This window comes from Mirounga leonina, unplaced genomic scaffold, assembly GCF_011800145.1.
Source record: "Mirounga leonina isolate KUSES-001 unplaced genomic scaffold, KU_Mleo_1.0 Mir_180, whole genome shotgun sequence".
NCBI classification, from domain to species: Eukaryota; Metazoa; Chordata; class Mammalia; order Carnivora; family Phocidae; genus Mirounga; species Mirounga leonina.
The window spans coordinates 5,078,959-5,101,532 of NW_023270469.1; the positions used below are offsets into that span (position 1 = coordinate 5,078,959).

The window sequence follows — 22,574 nt, forward strand, 5'->3', positions numbered from 1 at the left end:
ATAACAAACGATGGGGTCAGGTCCCTCCTCTGAGTCATACACTGAAACATGGTCTCCAAAGGCAAGGATTCTTCACCTTGCTGTACATTTGAATCACTTGGGATTTTTTAAAAAACTACTGATGACTGTGTCCTACTCTCATTTTGTGGCTCTAGGCTTCTGCTGGAGCACTCTGATTTCTAAAGCTCCTCAGCCAAGTTTGAGAACCTCTGTCCTAGTTGACTCCATTTCTCACCACGTGGAGACCAGCAGAACAGATCCACCAAATCCAATGACATCTATTTGGCAAGGGTGGCCCGTCAAACCAAAAGCCAAGTCAACTGCCACTCATGGTTAGGAGGAAAAGGAGGGGGTCAATTTTGGGTCCTCAGAAGATGGAGACAGTGGGTGAGTTGCCTTCCAACATTTTCGCATGACCCAAAGCAGGTGAGCAACAGGCGGGCTCACTCCCGGCTCTGGGCATGCGCGGTGGGTCCAGAGGCTGCACCACCCCGAATGCAGCAGGAAATGAACAGCAATGACCATGCCAGACAGCAGCCTGCACACAGAGAGATGCCACACATGCCTGCCTCTCTCCCTCACACCCTTCCTGCCCTTTATTGCTCAATAAATATTTGTTGGGCATCTCTCATGTGCTAAGGACTGGGAATGTGGCAGGGGACAAGATGGACACAATCCCTTTCCTCCTCAGAGTGTGGGGAGGCGCTCAGTTGAGTGAGGGCACTGGCCTCAGTTGGCCCTACTGGAGACATCCTGAGACGTGAGGTGGGAAGAAAAGGCAATGACCAAGATGGTGACATTAAAGATCATTTGCCAGCGTCCTTGACTATCCTCCCTGACACGCTCTATGATGAAGTAAATGTGGGAAAGGTGGGTTCAAAGACAACAGTGCCCTTGGCCTCCCCTGAAGTTTTACCTCACCTTCCAGGGTCCTCCCTGGGGACGTACTCATTAAAGGAAAGGAACTAAATGGAAAATCAAGGTGAAAAATTTATGTCCTATCAACTGAGCTCACTGTGTCAACCAGGAGGCTTCCAGAGCCTCCACTCCCAACCAGGTGGGGCCAAACAAGAGCACACTATTTATTTAATCACAGGGGCCCTGGCTCTGGAAGGACTCCCCGACCTATCTGTTTACACCCACAGTATTCCACGCGTAAACATACTGTTTGAGATCCCGGGCCCAAAGCCACAGTAACAAAACAACAATCGGTTTGAATCCTATCAAGCTTTGCAGGTGTCCCAGTGGAATATTGTCTTAAAAATAAATGGTGCGATCATGTTTTCAATGGGCTGCTCAGATGGTCTAGAAGTAGACTTGAAAACCTCACCCAGGACAGGACGCCTACTCAGAAGTTCTCTGGAAATAATGACAAACGATTCCATAAGCCTGCTGTGGGAGCCCATCCTGGGCACTTGATCACAGGAAAGGGGTAGTGAGGTTAGAAGTCTGATGTGCAAGCTCTGTCCCTTTAAAGACGAGGAACGTGGAGGCACGTTTCAGCCTTTCAGCAAAGTTGCTGGAGAAGCTTACAGCAGCACTAGTAAATAGACAAGGTTTGCCTACATTCAGAGACGTTTCTTTCCTTCAGATCACACTGATGTTGCCTGGGTCAGCAGTGAACTCTGGAAACCCTTACAGAGAAGTGACACTCTTTATTCATTTTCATTGATTTTCTAATTTCGGTTAAATTGTGTTTATCTTTTTTGGAGGGAGCCGTTTATGTACTGTGGCCAGAAACGCTTAATTCAACTCCCATAATTACATACTTATTGGGAGTTAACAAAAACCCAAATGAAGAGATCATGAGCTTAAAACACATCTGTCCCCAAAATAACCCTTAAAAATGGAATAATCCATTATATTATCCCTTTGGTCTATAAATAGAGACTTACAAAACATTTCTGTCAGTAGGAAGAGAAGCTGAGCCAGAGAATCACTGCATTTCGACTTTGCCTTGTAAAAATTTGCAAGTACCTCTGGGAGAATTGGGAAAACTGCTGCGTGCATGTGTGCGCGTGTGAGTGTCCACACGCACGTGCACATGCATGCTGGCAGGGAATAAACAGAGGTGGAAAGTCATTCCTTGCCTCTGCAGGAGATAATACAGCATTGAGCTGTCATAAAAATGGGGCTGGAAAGAGAACAGGACACAACATGGAGGAAGTGGACTCGGTATGTTCCTTTTCCCTCCGCATTCTTATTTTTAGCTAGCCACAATCACATTTGCCAAGTGACAGCCGCGGTTTTGATGCAGATCCTCATCATTCTCTTCCTCCCTTCCAGGGATTCCCATTCCTAGCTATAGATTCCCACCCCCGGAGTGCAGAATCTTAGTGTCATATCCAACTCATTCTTGCCTGTACCCCCAAAAACGTATACTGCAGATTTTCAGGAGTGCCCTAAGTGTGCTAGTAGTCACTGGGGCTCCAGACACGCAAAGGATCACAGTCTCTGTTCTCCATAGCCGTGTAGTCAAGGTCAACATTGCCCACCAGAACTTTCTGTGATGGTGACAATATTCTATGTCTGTCCTGGCTGATACATGTTTACATTTTCATTTCAATGAATGTAAATTAAAATTTAAATAACTGCCTGTGACCAGCGGTTACTGTGTTGGGCAATATACATCTAGACCCAGAGGAAGGGGATATTCTTTAAGGAGACCCATGACAGCTTAACGGAGCATATGCGTACAATGGCTACAGGTAAGTGCAGTCTGAAGCTGGGGGAACACCAAGGCGGTGGAAGACTCAGGTCTCAGGAAGACTCTTCTTTTTCTTTTCTTTTCTTTTCTTTTTTTTTTTTAAGAGACAGAGAGAGACAGAGCAAGTGAGGAGGGGCAAAGAGAGAGGAAAAGAGAGAATTTCAAGCAGACTCCACATCCAGCGTGGAGCCCAACATGGGGCTTGATCTCATGACCCTTTAGATCATGACCTGAGCCAAAATCAAGAGTTGGATGCTCAACCGACTAAGCCACCCAGGCTTCCTCTCAGGAAGCCTCTTCTTAAAGGCAGTGGCTCTAACCTAGATTCTTGCGAGAAGCTATAGCGTGGAGAGTCAGAAAGGAGAGGAGAAGGCATTTCTGACCCAAGGATTTGTTTAATCAAAGACATGAGGGGAAAAGGCATGGAGCCCATTAGGGAAACCCAGCAGTTACTGTGGGGCAGGTGGTGCTTGCAGGTCAAGGGTGATGGCAGGGGTCATGTCTGTGGGATGATGTCATGTTGGGAACAAAGAATCCCAGGAAAGGAGCAGACTTGGGGTGGATGGAGGGGGTGAGGGACAGAGGGGAACCCCTAAGTTGGTTTAATAAACTGTGTTTGAAGGGCCAAGAGTCTCTCCTATTGAGCCCTGTGGGGAGTTGCAGAGTGTGACCTGGAGCTCAGAAGAAGGGCCAGGTCCAGAGGGCACACACTGGGGGACATAAGCGGGGCAGGAACACATGCCCCAGGTACATGGGACTGGGACCATCAGCTCCATCTGACTGTCACATCTCATGTAACTCATTGTCCATATGTGGAAACTGGGCTAAAATGTCCAAAATTTGTGATTTTCAGGAAGGTTGGAAGTTGGAATTTTTTTTAAAACAAATACGAAATCTAAATATTTTCACATGGCAACTAATGGGAAAGCTTGAAAGCACCCTAGGCAAAAACAAAGAGCAAGAGTGTGGACTGACTGAGGTCCCTGGGTCACCTCTGTGTGTCACCTGACCTACAAAATGGGTGAGGGTTCCCAGGGCCAGCCTAAGGTTGAAGCAGGAGAGTTTCTGGGGAAAACAGTGGCACACACAGCAGACGGTTTGGGAAAGAAGAGAAGTCAAAGCCACCTGTCTCTGTGAGCAAACACAAAGCCACCTCCCTCCCCTTTGCCCCTCTTCTACCTTCCTGCTTGCCTTTCCTTCCTTCGTCCCATCCCCTCCCTCTGGCTGATGGGTAAGGAGAGCTAAAGTCCCATCACAAGAGCTCATGAATAAGTGCTTGGTGAGGAAACAGAGGCATCGGGTTGAATGACTACAAATAATTCCTAAGGATGTGGCCTTTTATAGAGTGTGTTTTTGGGGTTCGCAATTCCCTTTATAGAGTTCCCTACCCAACCATGGGTAAACATTTCATGTCACTCCATATAAAGTGCCTTTGCCTGAAGCCCCATATCTTCCCTCCTGTGAAAGCCATGCTCGATTTTCATGAAAAAGAAGATGTGCATCTTTCAGCTCACCTCCCGGTCCAGCAAGGCAGGTGACACGACAGTGACGATGTCCCCTTTTTCAGGATCGATGTAGAACATGTTTGGAGACGGCTTGTCAGGTGTCTGTTGTCGGATATTGTACCGCAGGAGGGCATTATCTGTGGCCGGGTCGTCCGCATCAAAGGCTGTCATCCGCATCACCGTGGTCCCTGAGGGGACAGGACAGAAGGGCGGGAGATGGTCACTCAGGGGACAGTGATGGTCCAAGATGCCCTCTCCCTGGCAATGGCCATGGACTGATGTGCCAGTCGATTTCCACATTAAAACAGAAAGCATTTCCAGAGCCCTGTTATATTTTTGCTTTTCTTTTGCTCGCCCTCCTCCTTCTGTCACATTAAAAGGCCTGAAATAAAGAAAAGAAATCTTTGCTGTTCAGCAGACTGACAGCTTAATTTTTCCTTCTGCTGATATGCTGTTTATTTGCATGGGCTCTCATTCAATTGTGGATGTGGCTGCATGACAATGGCCTTTATTTTAAAAGCTCTTATTGAATGCCTACTACATGTGGGGCCCGGGTCTGGTGATGAAGACACAGAAGGGGGCAAAGGCATTCTCTGGTGTTCAGCAGGTCAGAGATTAGTAAGAGAGACAGCATATAAAAAATAATAAACCATAACAAGTGCATTGAGAGAGAGCATTATGAATACACAGGTGAACAACCTCATCTAACCTTGGGTTCAGGAAAGGTCCCTGGTGCAGACATCTAAGAGGTGAGTAGGTGTAAGCAAGGTGAAGGAGAGGGCTCTCCATAGGAAAATATGGAAACATGAACAAATATTCTTTGAGCCCCCACTGGGTGACAGCCACAAGACAATGTAGAGATGAAGGTGATGTGGACCACTTGGTTATGTCAACGGTTGACAAGGATGTCAGATACTGGGTCTTGCTCACACACAGCTGATGTGATGAAGAATTGGTGTTAGCCACTTCTGGGGACAACTGAGCAACAACTAGTAAAAAAAAAAAAAATACAGTCACCCATTTGGCATCTACCATCAAGAAACACTTACGTGTGTCAATAACGGGTTCCCCCAAGGATGTTCCCCATAGGACTATCCATCATGGGGAAAGATTTGGAAACAATCTGACTCTCTAAACAACAGAGGAATTGCTAACATGATGGGATTCCCCACACTATGAAAACTTTTGTAGCAGTTTGAAAAAGATTGTAGGTCTAATGTGTTCTAGCATGGAAGGCTCTCCAAGATGGACTGTTATGTGAAATTATCAGGTTGAAGAATGTTATCCATAGTATGGTATCATTTTTGTGAACCTGCTTGCACACAGAAAATGCCACAATACTTTATACATATATTTTGCAGGTACAGTTTATGTCCATAAAAACAAAGCAGGTCTAGAAAAGTGAATTTCAGATTGGTTATGGTGGTGTAGGGGAGCAAATCTTGCCATCCCAAGATATGCCTCTTTGGCATATTGATTATTTTAAGCTGGTTATTTTTAAGAAACTGCAGACACAAAGGGAAGGTCTGAAAATCAAGTGGAAGTTACCCCTTTTGTAAGAAACATTTACATCTATGAGGGAAATCTCCATTTATGAGGGTATCTCCCCCACTGTATCAATAATAGGAAGATGAATCTAAATCTCTAGAAACTGTTATCAGTGCAGAAGGCCGGATTTAAATCTGCATAACAACCCTACCCTGTTGACTGTACTTTTCCTGGTCACCTCCCATAACTGACCCCTCCCCCATCTTTAGCTGAAGATGGTATTTCAGGTGATGGCTTTAGCCCTTTCAGGAAATTACTCCATTTGCCTGGATCTCTCCCATGTATATAGGAGGTATACAGGTTGTTAAACTTTTGTTTGATTTTCTCCTATTAAGCTATCTCATGTCAAATTGATTCTCAGATGAGCAGAAGAATCTTCAAGGGCAGAGGAAAAAATTTTCCTCCCCAATAGTGGCTATATCTGGGTAACCACAAAGGGGATTGGGATTAAGGATGGTGAGGAGGAGGTAAGACTTTGGCCCAATCAATATTATTCTGATCATTTTTACAAGGAGAATGTACTGCTTTTGTGATTAAATTTTAATACAAAAGGGTCATAATCATAAATACTGTTAATCTAAAAAAAATAGCCAGTTATCTTACCAGCAAAATGGGTTATTCAGGAATAGCAGAGAACTGCAACTGAGGACCTGCAAACTACTGCAAAGCCATAGGCAAGTCCAACAAACAAAGGAGAGTACCCTTATTTTATCATGAAGGAAGAAGTTGGGAGGGGTTGTTTTGAAGGAAAGTCCACTGGAGGAAAGTAAGAGTTCAAAGTGACGACAGTTTCTCATTGGCTGAGTTGTAGGGGTGGTCGATTTCTTGTATTAGAAGCAATGTACATCCTTCCCTGTTGGGACCTGTAATTGATGATTCTTTCTTGTTGATGATTCTTCTGTTGGGCTGTAATTGACAATCCTCCTTGTCATTGACATGGAGTGCTGCACTCCCCTTTCCAACTTTCCCCTTGCCAGCCTCCCCTGCTCCACTTTAGTGAGGTTTCCCTGTATTGATTTTACAAACCCAACAGAAGCATGGGCTAGAGCAGAATCAAGCACATTTGCCTGCTGGTCTTGACAATTATGAGCTATCGTATTTGGCTCAGAGCAACCTGCCCAACTATGATTTCTCATTGTAGTTTACTCTTCTAAGAATAAAGGGCCCACCTGTGGATTCTGACCCGTTCTGGACCCACAAAATGTGAACTAATGGGTAAGAGATGAAAGCAGTACAGTCCTATAGTTCCCAGCAGAAATATTCACATGCAGAAAATATCGAACTTTAAGGAAACAAAAAATTCATCTGGCTCAGGGGCCATCCTGGTATTCCTTTCCTGTCTATAACAGTGCTTCTCAGACCATCAAAGGCACTTTATTTTTTCCCACAATCAGAATCAGATTAACAGCCATTAGGTCTGATTGATCAGGCAAACAAGGGGATCTGACCACCCTAAGTTTGGATAGATTTCTAAAGCAGTCTCAGTGTTGCCACAAGGCCAGATGCTTCAGGCACATTTTCTATCCTACCATGTTTCTTTGCCCTTCTCTCTTTCTTTGTGAAATTGTCACAAGGCAAACCTTGGGGTCCAGTACGAGCAGAGATACTGCTTGGCTTATGCATTCCCCTTGTCTTGCCCCTTATCTTTGGAAAATATCAGCAAACAATATGGCACTTTGTTTCCCACTGAGGCACACAATGGAATCAGGGTCTTTTCTCAACCTGATGGTCTAGGCAGCCTCTCCCGGTCTAGGAGCATTAGTGTGAGGGGGTGACACTTAATTGCCTCCCTGGTCTAGGAGAACAGGATTCCCTCATGAGGATCCTGTCAGAAATCAGAGGCGACTTTCAGGCCTACAGACTCACCACGGATGTACTAAGTGAGCTCCTTGGGGCCAGAGGCATGAAGGAGGTCTCGGCACTAACGATTCCACAAGAAATGGTCTCTGGTTAAGTGTGCATGACCCCATGCCTTGCACTTTGTTAACGTCTAATGAATTCTTGACTGATGGAATCTCTGCCCTACTTCATCTGCTTTTAATTGGAGTCAGAGATGAACAAGCAAAATAAAGTATAAAAATGAAGTCGTCACGACTTGCACGTGTCACGGCTTGCACGAAAAAGATGAGAGGAAGAAAATAAGACCTCTGAGGCTAAGGAATTTTCACTTTTCACCAGGAAAGTCACTGATGATGTCTTTTTGCATTATTATTGTTAACAGATTTCATAACATGATAGGACAAAAGGGTATCCTGGAATATTCCCATGTTTATCCAGAAAATGCTTTTTATTTTAATGAATGGGTCAGGAGAAAATGAACTTGGTCTTATGCGTTGCCTCTGTCTTAGCCCAGATGTGGGTACAGAACAGGATTTCTGAGGCCAGCCTCCATGGAGACTGAATGGTGCCAAAGTCATGTAAATAGGTTTGTAGCATTGAAGGAAACGACTCTGGGGTAACACTGAGGTTCAAGTCTTGCTGTGTGAACACGGGCAAGTTTATTCAGCCCTACCCAAGCCTTGGTTTCCCCAACTGCAACAAGAGGATATTAGTGACACTTTCGTCTTTGGTCTCTGTAAGGGTTCCATGGGATACTGTATTAAAGAACTTGGTACAGTGCCTGCACATTAGTGTTTGAGGAGGATGCCTTTTCTTATCAAACCTGCTCTAGGTTCTAAGCCATAATGACAGTGCAGGCGATGGCCTCAGACGACGCAGCTGTCCACAGAACCTGGTACCTGCTGCAGCAGGGTGAGCCCAGGGGCCGATCGCCTCTGAGTTGCCCTGCCTCACCCTCTCCCTTCCACCCTGCGCATAGGGGGAGCTACTGTGGAGATCACAACTCTATGCTAACACATACACATGTGCGTGTGCACACGCACATACATTCTGTAGGCTACACGGCCTCTCCGTGTGATACTCTACAGTTTTCCTCTACAATCAAGGTTCTATCCCGAGTCCCAGGCCATCTGCTGGGCCCAACACCCTGCTCTTGACAGCCTCTCCCCTCGGGGCTGGATCATGATGTTCATACCTCTCGGTTCTGCAATGGTCAGATAAACCTCCTACACCAGCGTTTCCTAAACTGTATCCAAGGAACTCTGGTTCCATGGGATCAGCAGAGAAACCAAGTTGGGAAATATGCACTAACCACAGTTAAGCAAGTTTTTATCCTGGAGGACCTCTTAGTGTCCTTAGTAAGCAAATGCATATTGTAAATCTCTAAGAGAGAATAGAATTGGCAGCATTTCCCTAACTTCTCTGTTGATAGAACTTCTTCACTTTAAGAACATCTTTATGTGATGGGCCACCTGGTCCTAAATTTGAGTTCTTGGAGGGTACAGGCTGTGTTTTGTTCATCTTTATAAGCTCTGCATCTGACATGGAGGAGGTCCTTTATCAATGTTGAGTAGAATTGCATCCTTACAGTTCACTCAAGCTTTGTCTTATTTTGCACTGACCAGAAACCATGAAAGACTTGTTACTGAGAAGAGTGGACAACATTGTTTGGACATTTTTCACACCAGGCATGTTTCCCTACCACCTCTGAACATTTTTTTGCTCCTTGGAGGCCCTTGTCGGAATTGGATTCAGCAGGCTGACATTCAGCAGATAGGCAACTGTGCCTTACCCTTTGCCTGAGCCCACACCCTGGATCTCAGAAGAAGGGCTCGCTCATTTCCATCAGCCCAGTGGCTTCCCCATCCATGCTTATCTTGTGCCTACCTGTGCTTCCTGATGGCAGAGAAAAGATAATTATATGATAGCCATGTGTGTGGGTCCTCTGAAATACATTTCTGACTTTACCCCCATCACAATATTCTCCTGAGTGTCAAAGTAAATGATAATCACCCTGTCACTCCCAGATGAACTAGCAACGGCCCTTCCAGAGCAAATAAAAGAATTACAGGCTGCTAGTTGAGAGTCTCAAGTAGGGCTGTCATTTTCTTTGGTCGAAGGACATGGCCACCGACATGACAGGCTGATAAAAAATTATGATTGTTTAGTCTGGGTCAGATAGCCCCTTCCTCTTGGCTGCATACCTCTGATTAAAGAAAGTGCCACCTGTTGTTAGAACCTTAAGTGCTGGTGTTGGAAACTAGGCTTCCCTGTGACTTCGAGAACAGCCATACCCGTGGGGAGTGGAGAGCAGATCCCAAGGTGAGGGGCTGCTTATGACTTCAGTGAAAGGTCAACCTGTCTCAGATGTGGGAGTCTCTGAAATGTGGCTCACCCTGGGCCATAGGCAACAGAATTATTCTATTCTGGAATTTTCTCTGACCTCATCCCCAAACATCTTCTTCACAGGATCAAAATTGTCAGACTCCTTTTTTTAAAAACCATATTCCCATAAGCAAATAGGATATTGAGACACGGACATTCAGATCTGTATTTGGCACCAGATTTCTGATAGCATGGTTGGGGCCACTGCACGCTTTCCAGGAAGATGTGTAATACAAAACCCAAGATGATCAGAGATGGCAGACGTCACCAAGGGAGCCCCTGAGATGTGACAAAATGGCACATCGTTGAAAAAGCATCCAAGTCACCCGAGGAGGTAGTGCATTCTGATACCACCTGGGACGGAGGGCATTCCAGGACTGTCCTGGGCAAACCGGAAGGAGCTTGTCACCGACCAGCCAAGTTTGCTTGCAGACACAGACACATCTCCTGGCCACGAGTGTCAGAGTACGCACGTGAGAAGTGTTGCCGAATGTGACTTTGGTGACACAGGCCGCAGTGCCCATCCCACTCACCCTGCCACACCACTCTGGGATTGCTTACTGACCACACAGGGGGACACAGCCTAGCTGTCCCCTCCAGTCCTTAATGGTGAGGAGAGAGAAGGAGGTGTGCAAATGCAAAGCGGAGCAGGGCTAGAGGTGGGGTTTTAGATCCTGGCCTCACCATTTACCAGCGGGGCCTCCTTGGGTCAATTCCTTTGCTTCATCAAACCTCAACCTCTCCATTTACAAAACTAACCCCCATAATGGGCTGTGTGAGCATTGAATGTATTAATGTAGTGTGTCTCAACCTTTTTTTTTTTTTTTTTTTTTACCCAACCCTCCCTTCCAGAGCCTTTTTAGACATTTTTTTCCCTACTTGCCGCCCGCCCCCCCCCGCCACCCTGCCATGGATGTCCTGTATATCTACTCATGGACTATGACTCTTTGGAGGGTCACAAACCATTGCAATATCCAATATTTTTAATGTGCCCCCAAGCACCAATTTTCTTCTCCTCGGGGTGATACTGTCTCCACTGAGAATGTACAAATTAATGAATATAAACTCCAATGCCTGGGCGATGGGAAATACTCAAGGGATGTTAAATTTTATTGTTATTTTTATTGACTGCAGCAATTTGCAGTTCCATTCTGGGGGGACTCACTGCTGTGCATGATGGTGCTGAGCAAAACCTTGTGGGACCCAACCACGAACAGGGCAACTCATACTTGTTCTAGGACTCACACTCAGCATCTACAGAAGGGGGGATTAATTAAATTCTCCTACGGAAACAACTCCTTTTTTCCCTCAGACAAGCCTAGCAACTTCTGTTGAGCGCATGCATGCATGAATCAGCTTCCTCTGGTCTTGTCAATGTTTCCACATACACAGGAATTAATAGGGAAACTGTCAAATGATTAGTTGACAAAAGATAACCACAGCAACTTGATAGGTATCCAGAGGCAGCCCACATTCTGCAGTGCATGCATTCCTGGAAAGTCACCCATGTAATGAATCATGAATAATGTCTTATTTTCCCATTGACCTACATTAGCATTTCATACCTGCTTTATCTTCATTTGAGGGGGTGTCCAATTGGAAGCTGCTCCTCATAATTCACTTTAAGTTTTTCTGCTTATCTCTCAAGCATTCGCAGGTGGAGTGGGAGAAAGAGGTTGGCGTTCTGCTCTGGTTGTGGAGACTATTAAAGAAAGCCCTGCTCAGAGTGGGCAGGTCCCTGAGACCTAAGGCAAAGCCTGGGAGACTTAGCTTCATCACTGTTGCTTCTCTGGGGGGCCTTTCCCTCTGTCCCCCCATTATCTAGGGACTGTCATTCATTAGCACAGATTCCTCTCACATTTTGCATATGGCGATCAAGCTGTGCATTAGATACAGAAAGTTCTTGATGATGAGAGTTTTGATGAAGATGCCAACGACCTATAGCCTTTCCTCTGACAGCAGCCCGGGCCCACTGGCCTTGAGGGTGTGACTCTCTGACCCCATTCCCAGAGTGCGGTAGGGAGCTGGGCCAGGAGGGAGAAGCTCAAATGCCCACTCAATGCCCACATGGGTAACCTAACATGAATTAAGTGACTTCAAGACAATTGGGAGTGGTGTGGTCTGTGGAAAACTGGAGGGTCCGTGTCCTGCCTAAGGGGCAGCTGCCTTTTAGCTTAAGGTAATTGCTGCATTTCTCAACTGCGAGTTTGGAGAGGCCAGATCTTTTGGTTTTTCAAGAAAAGATGGGAATTTGAATTTGCATATAAACTATCAAAATATTTACACATTGGACACCAGTTCAAATTTTTAAAAATAAAAGATCACTGAGTGAGACAAGAAGGCCAAACAAAACAGGTTATGGCTCACCAGTTTTCAGCTTTTGACCTTGACTGTCAGAAGAGCCAATTGTTTTCCTCAAGGACATGAGCTAAATGTTGTTGATGTGTCCATTGGTGATAAATTCCAACTTAAGAAAATGGTGCACCTGCTATGAAGTTTGCCCTTCTTCCTTCCACCTCCCTTTTGGAACAGGAAAGTCCTCTCCTGTGGTCCCAGGACCCAGCAAAACAGGAAGCAGGAGAGACATGATGATAGCACATCACCTGATGTACGTTTCATGCATTAACTTACTCGATCCCATATGAACCATGGGAGGCATGTCATATATGTGGTGAGCCAATTGTGCAGATGATGAAATCAGGACTGAGAAGGTCACAAAACTAATGACCCCATGAGCCAGGATCTGAGCTCTGCTTTGCTAGAGGAACAATGGCCCAAACTATGAGTTTCTGTTTAGTACTCATTCTTCCTTTGTTCCTGATTTTAGCTGGCCACGCTGCTGACTAGCTCAGTACTAGATATCTCAGCTTCTCTGGCAGTTAGTGTGGCCATGGACTAAGGGTTAGACAATGAGATATAACTACAGGTATCGTGTGTGAAACTCCATGTTAAGATTCCTTAAAGGGGCCTCAACCACGAGATGTGCACTTTGTAACACCCCCTTTCCTCACTTCCTGCTACCTGGAATGCAGATGTGATGACTATAGTCTTAGCAGCCCTTTTGGACCATGAGGTGGCCCTTTGAATAGAAGCTCCATGATGGGAAGATAGAGCAGAAAGAAAGAAGGGATCTGAGTCCCTGAGTCTCTGATGACCATGGAGCTTCCAGGAAAGCCTAGAATGCCTCCCTCCAGCTTTGTTTACATAAGCAAGAAATAAATGAGAGAAAAGTCAAATCCCAACTTGTTTGGAGCTTGGGTTTACTGTTCCATGCAAGCCACAGCTAATCTCAGATAAAGGCAGGAAGTAAAGATGGAAGAAAACAAATAAGTATATTTTATTGAATAGTATTACCCTAGAAAGTAAGTTTTGTTGCTTTAGCCTAGAGCTAGATGACACTGTTCTAGAGAAAAGTAGAAACATCCAGGCAGTTCCTTATGTATTTTCAAATATTTAGATTGGTTTCCACTCATTTCAAATGCCTTGAATCCAGGAACAGCCTTTGAGGGAGTCAGAATATACCATTAGTGGCCCCGGCGAATTACACCTCCTTGTAACCACACTCTCATATATTGTCCCTTCCGCACTGACTGTGGGCTTAGCCATGTGACTTCCTGTGGCCAGTGGGATGCATGGAAACGTATAAGCAGAGGCTTGAAAGTGCTTGTGCATTGGAACGTGTCCTCCTGGAGCCTGGCTGCCATTTGAAGATATCTGTCCAGCGGGAGGAGCCACGTGTCTGGGATTTAATGCTCACTGGCTGCCATGCCCAGCTAACCATCAGACATGTAAGTTGAGGCCACTTTGGATCGTCCTGCCCCAGTTGAGCTTCCAGATGACAGTAGCTATGTCGACATGGAAAACCTCAGGCAGTACCAATAAGAGAACCATCCAACTGAACCCATCTCGACTGGCAAAATTATGAGCAAATAAACGGTTGTGTTTCAAGCCACCAAGTTTTGATGTTTTTCATTTTACAGCAATAGACAACTGGTAAGGAGGTATAAGTGGATTGATCTTCACATGCAAGCTAGAAAATATCGTATAATTTTAAAAAGAGCGTTTATTTTTCATGTGGGGTTGCCATTTAAAATACCCAACTAGCCCAGCATATTTGGAGGGTACACCAAAGTAAAAAGGGACAGCTGCAGGGAAAAAAAAAAAACAAAAAAAACAACCAATGAGAATAAAATGCAACCCATTTCCTAGTTGTTGGGCTTTGGGGGACACCAACGATGTCACGGCAAAATCATGCAGTATGCTGACCACTGAGCATTTCAGCTGACTAATGATTTTTCCCCCCAGAATAGCGCAAAATCAAACTGGCATGATGTATAAACTCCTGATGCAGATTTGAGTTGATTAAGTACCTTCCAGTAGGAAGACAGCCCTGTTCTTACAAATGAGAACATCTTGCATTTCAGATAGTTGCTCGTTCCTTTAATAGGACCCACAAGCATCTATGTGCAGCTGTGGGTACCACAGGCTCGGTTTGAAAGGTGATAGACTTCTCTTCTCAAATTTACCTTACCTCCCTGCCTCTAGTTGTTTTTTTTAAGTATAAATTGACAGTCAAATATGTAATAAGTTATGACAAGATGAGCAATGGTTGTCTCCCATCTGTTTTCAAAGGTTGTTTATTTTTATACTGATAAAGAGATGGTGGCCACAGAACCACCTTATGATTATTTTAATCCTTTGGTTTCTCCTGCTCATCAATTTTCATGGCACCTTTGCCCTACTTTTCTGGCAAGCTGCTGTTTAATTGAGCTGCAGCAGGCCAGATTTTAGGCAAGAAAATGGGTTTTTGAAATGTAAGGTAACACATGGCTAAAGCTGGGGTCCCTCCTATCAGGATTCACTTTATTGCCTTAATTTCTTCATTTCATCCAGAATTTTAAGGTAATATTTTTCCTCACAACCTTTTAAAAAATTCTATTTAATCTTTTTATTTATCCTTCCTTTTTATGCAACTCTTTTAGAAGGATACAGGGTACTCTGCTGAATTATCTGATCTTGCCTAAAACACTTCAAAAAAGCAATGTTAAGTGGAATCTCTACCCCTAATATTCCAAAGTAATAAGAAATCTTTGTATTGGATTTGCATAAAGTAGCCCAAACTCTCAAATATGAAACTATATTTCTATAAAGCTTTAGAAAAAAACCAAAAGGAAATTGTGTATTTTTTTGTTTGTTTAGCCAATTTAAGGGATTGTTTTGCAAGTAATTTTAGTCCTCCTTAGAGCAGTGGTTTCCAAGGCAGGGGGATTTTTATTCCTCAAGGGACATTGGACAATGTCTGGAGACATTTTTGTTGTCAAAACTGGGACAGAATGTGTGATCCCGGCATCCCACGGGTGGATGCAATTAACAAAACACATTGCAATGCACAAGACACCCCCACAACAAGGAAATGCAGCCCCCAATGCCAAGAGCACCCAGGCTGAGAAAACCCATCTTACCGTTATTTATGCCACATCTCTGGAAGTAGCAGCGCTTCTAAAATCTTGCACTTGAACAACTGAAACAGTTTGCCTCGAACTCTCTTCTGGATTTGAAGTTCACTGAGTGCAGAGATACTGTCTCTTCTCTATTTCCCACCCAGTGGTTAAAATATTAATACCATCGTGTGCCTGGGTGGCTCAGTTGGTTAAGTGTCTGCCTTCAGCGCAGGTCATGGTCCCAGGGTCCTGGGATCGAGCCCTGCATCGGGCTCCCTGCTCCACGGAAAGCCTGCTTCTCCCTCTCCCACTCCCTCTGCTTGTGTTCCCTCTCTCGCTGTCTCTCTCTCTCTCAAATAAATAAATAAATAAAATCTTTGAAAAATATTAATACCATCGAATATGCCAATATACATGGGCTACAATGTTTAATGGGCTCATACTAACATCATTTAGTTCTTCTGGTTAAATTTTGTGTTCCTCAAAGCATGATAATCTTCAAAGGCACCGGGATAATGCTCTGTAGGTAGTAAGAATTCGGTAAACATTTGCTGACTGCATGAATGAATAAACGCACGGATAAATAAAGGATGACTATTTTCATCATCATCTCTCTTCCATCACAGCTTGAGGGTGAATAGGAAACAGGTATATAATGAATGCCTGAAATATTGAATGCTTGCAGTACTTAGGAATTTCTAGGTAAATTCTGAACAATGGGCCTCTAGTCCTTATCATTTGTATCTGTTTTAAGGGCAGAGGGGAAGCAGGTTCGCTATTTAAGATCATGGACTATACTCGGCTAGGCTAGACTGACCCAAAAGACCAGTCTTGACATTTCAATGGTTTAACACATGAGGTTGTTTTCTCCCTCGGATTCGGACCACCCGGGGGCTCCCTTCAAGGGCAGTCCCTTTCCCGGGTGTGATTTATGAATCCAGACCCTTGTTTCTTGCAGCCTCGCAGCCGGGACCTGGTGGTTTCCTGATATGGGAGAACAAAGAGTTGCAGAGCCATGTGCTGCTTCTTTACTTGCTTCAGCCAGAAGTGGCTGCAACCTACTGGCCAGATCTGGCGTCTAAGGCAAGCTCAAAAGCAGGGCCGGCTTCCTGGGCCAGGGACCTGTGTAGTAACCTAGGCTGCTATGCTTGGGAGGGCTCTGGGCTAAAGCTCTGCGGTCACCTCCTGATTTTCTTAATAATTGTTGAACAAGGGGTACTGGATTTTCATTCTGCAAACGATGCCTCCCATCCTGGCCAAGAGCCAGGAGCCAGATTGCCAGAGGCCTGGGAGATGTACAGGGGCGCTGACGTGCCCCATGACCACCGGGCACCTCAGAGAGCCCTTCTTCTGCCAGCCACGCCATGGTGCAGAGACCCCTGTTTCTGTCATTAGAGCTGCAGCTGCTACCGCTTGTCGAGCTCTTGGCTCCCCCAACAGCTGCATCCGTATTAGGCAAGATGCATCATGTAATAGCACAAGAAGTCAAACCCGCTCAGGGGGCAGCTCCTGCCTCCCCAGGCTCTGGGTTCCCTGCCCTGCGAGACCTGCCCAAGCTTCACGCTTCTCTTCTGGCTCCCAGCTCCTGAGCTCACGCTAGACCCCAGAGAGCTGCCATCTTTCCCGTCTCTGCCTTGAGTTGCCGGACCCTCACCTGCCTTCTTCCTCTTCCTAATTAGACACTTTAATTTTTCCCTTGGAAACCTAGGTCCCACCAGATGTGGGTCACACACCAGCATGACAGTGAAGAGCATGGGTCCCTGCATGGCAATGCTGGCTGCTCACTGGAATCACCTGGGAAGGTTTAAAAATACTCCTGTTGCCGGGAAGCCACCCTTGGGGATTCTGAAATCTGCTGGCATGGCAAGTGAAAGCCTGGGAATAAGTGAGGCCCGAGAGATGTAGACTCTGGTACTCTACTCCCTGGCTATGTGCTCTGGGCAATATGTGCGAGCTCACACAGCCTCCGTTTCCCACCTGTAAAATGGGCACACACCCACCACTGTGTAAAGGTAGTCTGCAGCGGCATGTGAAATATAGGGGGCCTGATGAGGTGGACTTTGCAGTAATTCTACAGAGAGGAAAATGAACACGTGGCCCTACGACGTGCCTCCCAGGAATTCTTACGATAATCCTGCCAGGGTAATTAGCTCATTGAAAGAAGAACAAGATGCTCAGAGAGGTCAGTTCATCTTCTCAAGATCACTGCTGGCCAGTGGCTGAGCAGGTACTCAGGAGGACACACAGAAGACCATGTCAGTGACAAGAGCTAACCTCCATTACATAGATTGTTCGGGCTCTCCATCATATAAGCCTCCCCACAGCTCTGTGAGGGTTGTCACTAGCCCTGTTTAGTGGAGAGGGAAGTGGAGGTGGATAGAGGTGAAATCACTCTATCCATCGATCGGGTCATCCGGCAGGTTAGTGGCTCAGCCAAGATGCCTGGTCCTCCTATTCCTCTCCAGCACAGTTCCTATTGTTCAGGCATTTCTAATTGCATTTTGTAGGTGGAATAATTAATTTTCAAGAACTCTCCCTGCAGAGTGGGCTGACCCATTAGAGCTTGTCTGGTGCACCTCCGAGCTGCACTGAGTGCCCAAGGGACAAGCAGGGCCCGCGTCCCCAGGGGGTGGTGCAAAACAGATGATCAATGATCCCGGAACTGCGCCTGTTAGGTAAATAACCTGCCTGGAGTCACAGGCATAATCACTGAGGGGCTCAGGGAGGTCTGCATGGGGGTGGGAGGGCTGGTGATTACTGCAGTTACAAGATCAAAATGAACCGGGATGCTGAAATACGGCCCGTCTGAGACTTGAGAGTTTGTGTTCAATGGGAAGAAAGTGCCGGCAAATTGCTAGTAGAGCTGTAATGTTGCTGATTTTGCAAACATGTGTTCTTCAACTTGATAAGTAAATACATATTGGGTAACATGGTGATGTTGCAAGCTGTTGTTTTATGGCTGGAAAGTCAGCTGCCTGTGATTGATGCTCCCAATGAAAGTATTTATAAAATAACACTGAATTAGAAGGAGTTGCTTTATGAGTCTGGGGAAATGGATCTTTTATGAAGAATAAAACTTGATGAAGGAGCTTTATCAGGGTCACACAAATCTGAAATTAAATGCGCTCGGATTGAGATCTAAGAAGGAGCCCTCTGGACGTGTGGGCTCGCAGCCTGGGGAAGGGGAGGTGAAGCTTCTCCCTGATGATCATTTCCACTTGGTGTCATGTGGGGCTGGAGAATCATTTCCGTGCGCCATGCTCACTTCTCTCCAGGGTGAATGTTACTTTGGAAAGCTGCATCACCTCTTCCAGACCATCAGGGCACACTCGGGGAATACCTTACACATATAAAACTAAATGAAGCCCATTTGATTCACCTTTGTCTTCCACTGAATGCCACAGAGCCAGGCACATAGTAGGTGGTCAGTAAATACTTAGTTATGGAATGAATGGAGACTCGGTCCAATAATGTCCGGCTCACTCTGTACGAATATTTTCTCACTTCATTTGCGTTTTTAAGTTGCTTTCCCCATGTGTGCATTTCAGCCTCCTAATGGTGCTGCCTTTCCAGATTGGAATGTTCTCTTCTTGGAAATAGGGGAGAGACCAAAGGCATCTGCTTCCCAGGCTAAGAAAGCCAATAGGTACATAACTCAGATCTCCCCTGGCTAATAATTGTTCCCACCTGATGTGGTTGTTGGGTGGATGCAATGAGTTAAAAATCTGTAATATTCAGCCTGGGGCTCTGTGTCCTTAGGGAATATCATTGTTATTACAAGATGAGGGAGGCGTGGCTCAGATAAAAAAGTAGAAGGAAAGTCTTGGATGAATGCAAGGTTAGTGTGAAGTGGTTCTTTTTTTCTTAATGTAATCTTAGGTTGTATAAATAGAGGTAGACTATCAAGTACAAGGAAGGTGATCATCATTTTACCTCAATATTAAGCTTCGACGATATTTCAGGATCGATACCTGGCACTGGGTGACTCGGGGATAATTTGAACACAACCCCTCCTTGTAAGCTGATCTGAAATGGGACAACTTGCCATAGGTGCCTGGTAAGAACCGGATTGCCCAGAGACTGCTCGTGGACACGTAAAAGGGACTTATGACAATGGCCTGAGTCTAACCTGACCTCCCTGGAAGGCTCTCTGCATAGCCCACCAGCCCATGTCACCTCAGGGCTTGGAGAGACCACAGCTGCCGCATCAGTGAGTGAGGTACCCTTCCTTAATCTGCATAATTCCCGAGTCTCCTACTTTCCAGATGTCAGATGGGATTCCACAGGTTGGTGCTGGCCCCAGCCCAGAAAGAAGGATCGACGCCCGTGTGCTGGGAACACTGCACAATTCCAGTCCACTCTGCTGGGGCCACTTGGGGGCAAGTGCTACACCAGGACAGTGGATACTGAGATGAGTAGGACAGCCGTGGCCCTGAGCTGGCCCACAGGCCACTGAGGGGGACAGGGAGACTTATGCACAAAGCTAGGTGTGATGCAGGCACTAGGCAAAAACCACGTTTGAGGATGCTCTGAAAGCACCAGGAGCATCGGGTGGCGGGACACTGAGGATCACCCTTGGTGTAAGGTGGCTTGAGAGTGTTTCCACTAGTCCCAGCTGGGATTCAGGGCAGGGGCGGTCTCCATTGCTTCCTCCCGCATTATCCACCATGCGAGGTCTAACCCCCCCGATGCCCCGAGGACCACTTAGCATCGAAGCCTTCAGAGCATTTCCTTCCACAAAACAACCTGCCCACATACAGAACACACAGAGGTATTACAGCCTGAAAAACAGCATTCATTGGCTGCTTGCACATTCTCGCTCCTGCTAGGAGAGTGGGCGCATTCAACATTTGGACAAGCTGGGAATTTCGGGGCTTTATGTGCAAGCCAGGTTGGAAAAGCACTGAGTTACAAGTCCGGAGCACCCATCGTGCCAAGCCCTGCCTTTCACACTCCTCAATGCTTCTCCTGAATTTAAGCTCATAAACACATGCTGCCCCAGGGATGGCCCAGCACAACTGTCAGGTACCGCCATCCAAAAGACCCATCTCAGTAGAGAAAAGAAACACCAGATAAGCTGCAGAGTCCTGCACAGTCCATGCATCCATACATCTCAAGCAACTCCTTTGCCGAAAGGTGCACAGTGAGAAGCCCACCCTGCAGGCACTGGAAGTAAGGAGTCAGCCAGAAACTGGATGAGAAATCGAGCTCATCCTGGAGGATGATCTGCAGGCGGTGAATTGATCAGGGACAGAAGAAGGGAACAGGGAGCCAGCGAAAGAAGGAGACAGAAAGGGAGACGCAGAGAGGCAGCAATCTGAGTTCTCTCACTGAGCAAACCCCCAGGAGATTTGCATATGTTGCCCACAGTGTGACCAGGCTTCCGTCCCCTCGGGGCTTTTATCCCGGTGATGCCCATGGCTCCATCTTCATTGACTACAGGGTTTTCGGGGGCTGCTGTAACAAAGGAGTCCACGCCAAGCCGCTTGAAACCATAGAAATGTATTGTCTCCTAGTCCTGGAGGCCAGGAGTCTGAAATCAAGGTGCTGGCAGGGCCATGTTCCCTCTGAAGGCTCTAGGGGACAATCTGGTCCCTGCCTCTTCCAGCTTCTGGTTGCTCTTGGCATTCCAACAGCATTGTGGCCACACGTCTGTCCCCGTGCTGCCCTCCTACTCCCTCCTTCTCTGTTTTTCTGTGTTCTCTCCCTTTGCCTGTCTCTTGGAAGGACGTTTGTGATGCCGCTGGCCTGCCCGCATCATCCAGGGTGATCTCCTCTCAAAATCCTTAATTCATCCCATCTGCAAAGGCTCTTCTTTAAAAAAAAAAAAAAAAAAAAAAGGCAAGTTCTAGGTGTTAGGACTTGATGTCTTTAGGTGGCTAGGGTTCACAATGACGGCTCTCAATATGTCGGGGAGTGGTGCTAAATCCCAGAGCATGAGCCTGACCCCGCGGAGGCTCTGTTCTCATCCCCACATTGTCCGTGAGGGAACAGCGGTGACTGGTTTGAGGTGACACCTGGAATGGAACTCAGAGTCTGCGCTGGACACGTGCTCTATGGCCAAGCACAGAGCAGGTCCAAACAGGAGAAATACACACATATCTGTCACCCAAGCAATGTTTCAGGACCAGTTTCTTAAGAATTAATTCAGTGAAGAACAGCCACTGGGCCTCTGGCCCCAGAGGCCATAAATCGCGTTCTTGGGGTCAGCTAATGATGGACATGTTTTCAGGCCCAACCCTCACAGACACATGAGCAGCCACCTCCTAAATCTCCAGGTTTCTGATCCCGCGGAAGCTGTGTTATCTTTTTAGAAACACAGCAGTGTGGCTCAGGAAGACGAATGTGTGACATTCGCTCATGCTTAAGCTCTATCACGGGCTCTGCTGGATTTAGAGGGAAAGAAATAGCTCTAGTCACAGAGGACACATGCTTTATATTTTTATAAAAACATGGACAAGACAAGCTTTTCCCTCATTTCTTCCCAGTATTTAAAGAAAGAAAAATGTGCACAGCGTATTTTCTTTTTTTCTTCTTTGAGCTATAAAACGTTTGAGCAGAAAGAGGCTTCATAGCTAATCAAGTGCAAGGAATGCTCCTTGACTTACAGGTTAGATCTCTTCCTAGTACTGAGGAGCAAGTTTTAGGGAAAGAGCTAGAACCCTCCAACCCCATCCTTAGCTTCTGTCCTACTTGGATCATGGCTGGAATCCTGGATCATCCTGGTCCCCATGGCTACGAGAGAAAGAGACACACAAGAGGCTGTCAGGAGGAGAGAGAGACTGCGGGCAGTGTAGACGGTGGGCGAATTGCCGTATAAGGATGAATTGTAGGGATTGGGTCTCTCTTGCCTGGAGTCTTAAGTCTTCTTTTTAAGACTTAAAGAGAAAAGATACAAAGAAACAAGGACAGGAACTAACCTAAGCTGATATGGGGGTATCCTAAAATGGGGGTACGTTCCCTTCTAATATGTGAATGGTTTCATGTTTCAACCCAAATGGAATAATTCCATGGGAATCCCAGTGTGGACCATTGCATGGGTCTTGGGGAAGAACACAGGTGTGTGGTTGAACAAGAGCTCCCATTGCTGACCTCAAGTGTGTGGATTGAAGGTCACTTGCCGTGGGCTATCAGGAGGGAACCCTGCCT

The 22,574-nt window shown here is 46.1% G+C and overlaps 1 protein-coding gene across 6 annotated transcripts in view; it reads right to left on the reverse strand.

Moving 5' to 3' along the window:
• CDH13 (cadherin 13) overlaps positions 1–22,574 on the reverse strand; it is a 1,404,901-nt gene that overhangs the window by 237,947 nt on the left and 1,144,380 nt on the right. For all 6 annotated transcript variants that reach the window (XM_035024712.1, XM_035024708.1, XM_035024709.1 and 3 more), the window contains one exon: positions 4,222–4,400. In XM_035024712.1, the coding sequence (XP_034880603.1) occupies positions 4,222–4,400 (179 nt within the window). The remainder of the gene's footprint in view (positions 1–4,221; positions 4,401–22,574) is intronic.